Source organism: Bison bison, unplaced genomic scaffold (assembly GCF_000754665.1).
Source record: "Bison bison bison isolate TAMUID 2011002044 unplaced genomic scaffold, Bison_UMD1.0 scf7180017864033, whole genome shotgun sequence".
Lineage (NCBI taxonomy): Eukaryota > Metazoa > Chordata > Mammalia > Artiodactyla > Bovidae > Bison > Bison bison.
In genome coordinates, this window is record NW_011494605.1 from 1,262,613 (window position 1) to 1,265,586 (window position 2,974).

General features: G+C 40.8%; 1 protein-coding gene across 1 annotated transcript in view; it reads right to left on the bottom strand.

Annotated features, from left to right (window-relative positions):
* LOC104984613 (putative selection and upkeep of intraepithelial T-cells protein 1 homolog) overlaps positions 1-2,974 on the bottom strand; it is a 26,563-nt gene that overhangs the window by 9,520 nt on the left and 14,069 nt on the right. Inside the window, exon 4 of the mRNA XM_010834432.1 lies at positions 7-211. Coding sequence (XP_010832734.1) covers positions 7-211 — 205 coding nt within the window. The remainder of the gene's footprint in view (positions 1-6; positions 212-2,974) is intronic.

The following is a 2,974-nucleotide window of genomic DNA, read 5'->3' on the forward strand; positions in this document are numbered from 1 at the left end:
CCATGGGTGCTCTGTATTAGAAGGGTCATCTTCATGTTGAACAATTTGTCTGTATCTTGTGAATGGGATTTTGAGGAAGGTGGGATGATCTCTTCTCTGCTGTCTCTCCATTCCATTTGAGGCTGTGGAAACCAACCTCCTGAATTACACTCCACTAAAAGACCTTTGGTATTAGGAGGATGCACCAGAATCTGTGTTTCTAGGCTTGTAGCTGTTGGAAAGAAAAGGGAAAACAAGATTCAGGTGATGGGTTGGGGAAATATGAGAGTAGGAAAAGCCCCTTTCCACTGTAAATCTTATGCCTGTAGGTATACTGACAGCTAAGCACTGTAAGGTTCTGATTGTTCCTAAGAGCTAATCAAAAGGGAAACAGGCTAAGCCAGACTGAAGTGTTGTGGTATACAAACTTAACACCCCAGTCCTAAAAAATCAGGACAGTGCATTTGTTTGGTCTATTCATTTAGACAGTCAAAAATATTTATTGATTATTTTCTAAACCTAGGAGACTGAGTTAGGTCATGGATGAACAAAAACAATCAAGATCTCAGTCCTCATAGAATTTATAGTGTAACATTTTTCTTATATTTTCATCATTAATCTCATCAGTTCAGTTCAGCCACTCAGTCACGTCCGACTCTTTGCAACCCCATGAATCACAGCACGCCAGGCCTCCCTGTCCATCATCAACTCCCGGAGTCTACCCAAACCCATGTCCATCAAGTCGGTGATGCCATCCAGCCATCTCATCCTATGTCGTCCCCTTCTCCTCCTGCCCCCGATCCTTCCCAGCATTAGGGTCTTTTCCAGTGAGTCAACTCTTCCCATGAGGTTACTATAATTTATTACTAATTAGTAAATAGTATAAAGTCTAGTTTGCAGCTTTAATTGAAACTTTAATTTATGTGCTCTTTGGCTAACCCAATATTATCAAAACAAATTCTTATGTATCTGTTTAGAGAAAATAAAAAGTTTTTGAAAAAATTTCAGTATGTTGCTGGGGATGTAAGAGTTGCCTAAACTGTGAACAAAGAATGAGCAGAGATTTAAAAAATTACTCCATTTTACTTTACATTAAAGTTACTTTAAATTAATGTCTGTTAAAATTTCTGCAGTGATGGAAATATTCCATATATCTGTGGTCCAATCTGTAGTGTTTGCTACATAAGACTTTAGCACCTAAAATGTAATCAATGAGATTAAAGAACTAAATTTTCAATTTTAATTTTTACTTTTAATTTTATTAAATAAAAATTGAAGTAGCCACATGTGGCTAGTGGCTATCACATTGGATAGGTTAGTTCTAGGCAATACAGATGAGTGTCACAATAGCCAATGAAAATGTTATGTGTGAATGGGCCTTGGACCCTACCCTTATGCCCTCACATTTGGGAACCCCTTCAATTAACTTTGAGTCTTCCATTTCCCCACCATTTCTGTGCTATTCAGAAAACTTGAAGACTGAGGTAATTTTGGAGGACATGGAAGATTGTGGATAAGGCTTTTTGAACTAGATTTAGAACGAGTTCAGTTCAGTTCAGTTGCTTAGTCGTGTCTGACTCTTGGTGACCCCATGGATCACGGTACACCAGGCCCCCCTGTCCATCACCAGCTCCCGGAGTCTACTGAAACTCATCTCCATTGAGTTGGTGATGTCGTCCAACCATCTCATACTCTGTCGTCCCCTTCTCCTGCCTTCAATCTTTCCCAGCATTAGGGTCTTATTTTCAAATGAGTCAGTTCTTCACATCAGGTGGCCAAAGTGTTGGAGTTTCAGCTTCAGTATTAGTCCTTCCAATGAACACTCAGGACTGATTTCCTTTAGGGTGGACTGGTTGGATCTCCTTGCAGTCCAAGGGACTCTCAAGAGTCTTCTCCAACACCACAGTTCAAAAGCATCAATTCTTCTGTGATCAGCTTTCTTTATGGTCCAACTCTCACATCCATACATGACCACTGGAAAAACCATAGCCTTGACTAGACGGACCTTTGTTGGCAAAGTAATGTCTCTGCTTTTGGTTGGGCATAACTTTCCTTCCAAGGAGTAAGTGTCTTCTAATTTTATGGCTGCAGTCACCATCTGCAGTGATTTTGGAGCCCCCCAAAATAAAGTCAGCCACTGTTTCCCCATCTGTTTGCCATGAAGTTATGGGACCACATGCCATGATCTTCGTTTTCTGAATGTTGAGCTTTAAGCCAACTTTTTCACTCTCCTCGTTCACTTTCATCAAGAGGCTTTTGAGTTCCTCTTCACTTTCTGCCATAAGGGTGGTGTCATCTGCATATCTCAGGTTACTGATATTTCTCCTGGCAATCTTGATTCCAGCTTGTGCTTCTTCCAGCCCAGCGTTTCTCATGATGTACTCTGCACATAAGTTAAATAAGCAGGGTGACAATATATAGCCCTGATGTACTCCTTTTCCTATCTGGAACCAGTCTGTTGTTCCATGTCCAGTTCTAACTGTTGCTTCCTGACCTGCATATAGATTTCTCAAGAGGCAGGTCAGGTGGTCTGGTATTCCCATCTCTTTCAGAATTTTCCACAATTTATATTGACCCACACAGTCAAAGGCTTTCGCATAGTCAATAAAGCAGAAATAGATGCTTTTCTGAACTCTCTTGGATCGATGATCCAGCAGATATTGGCAACTTGATCTCTGGTTTTTCTGCCTTTTCTAAAACCAGCTTGAACATCTGGAAGTTCATGGTTCACGTATTGCTGAAGCCTGGCTTGGAGGATTTTGAGCATTACTTTACTAGCGTGTGAGATGAGTGCAATTGTGTGGTAGTTTGAGCATTCTTTGGCATTGCCTTCCTTTGGGATTGGAATGAAAACTGACCTTTTCCAGTCCTGTGGCCACTGCTGAGTTTTCCAAATTTGCTGGCATATTGAGTGCAGCACTTTCACAGCATCATCTTTTAGAATTTGAAATAGCTCAACTGGAATTCCATCACCTCCACTAGCTTTGTTCGTACT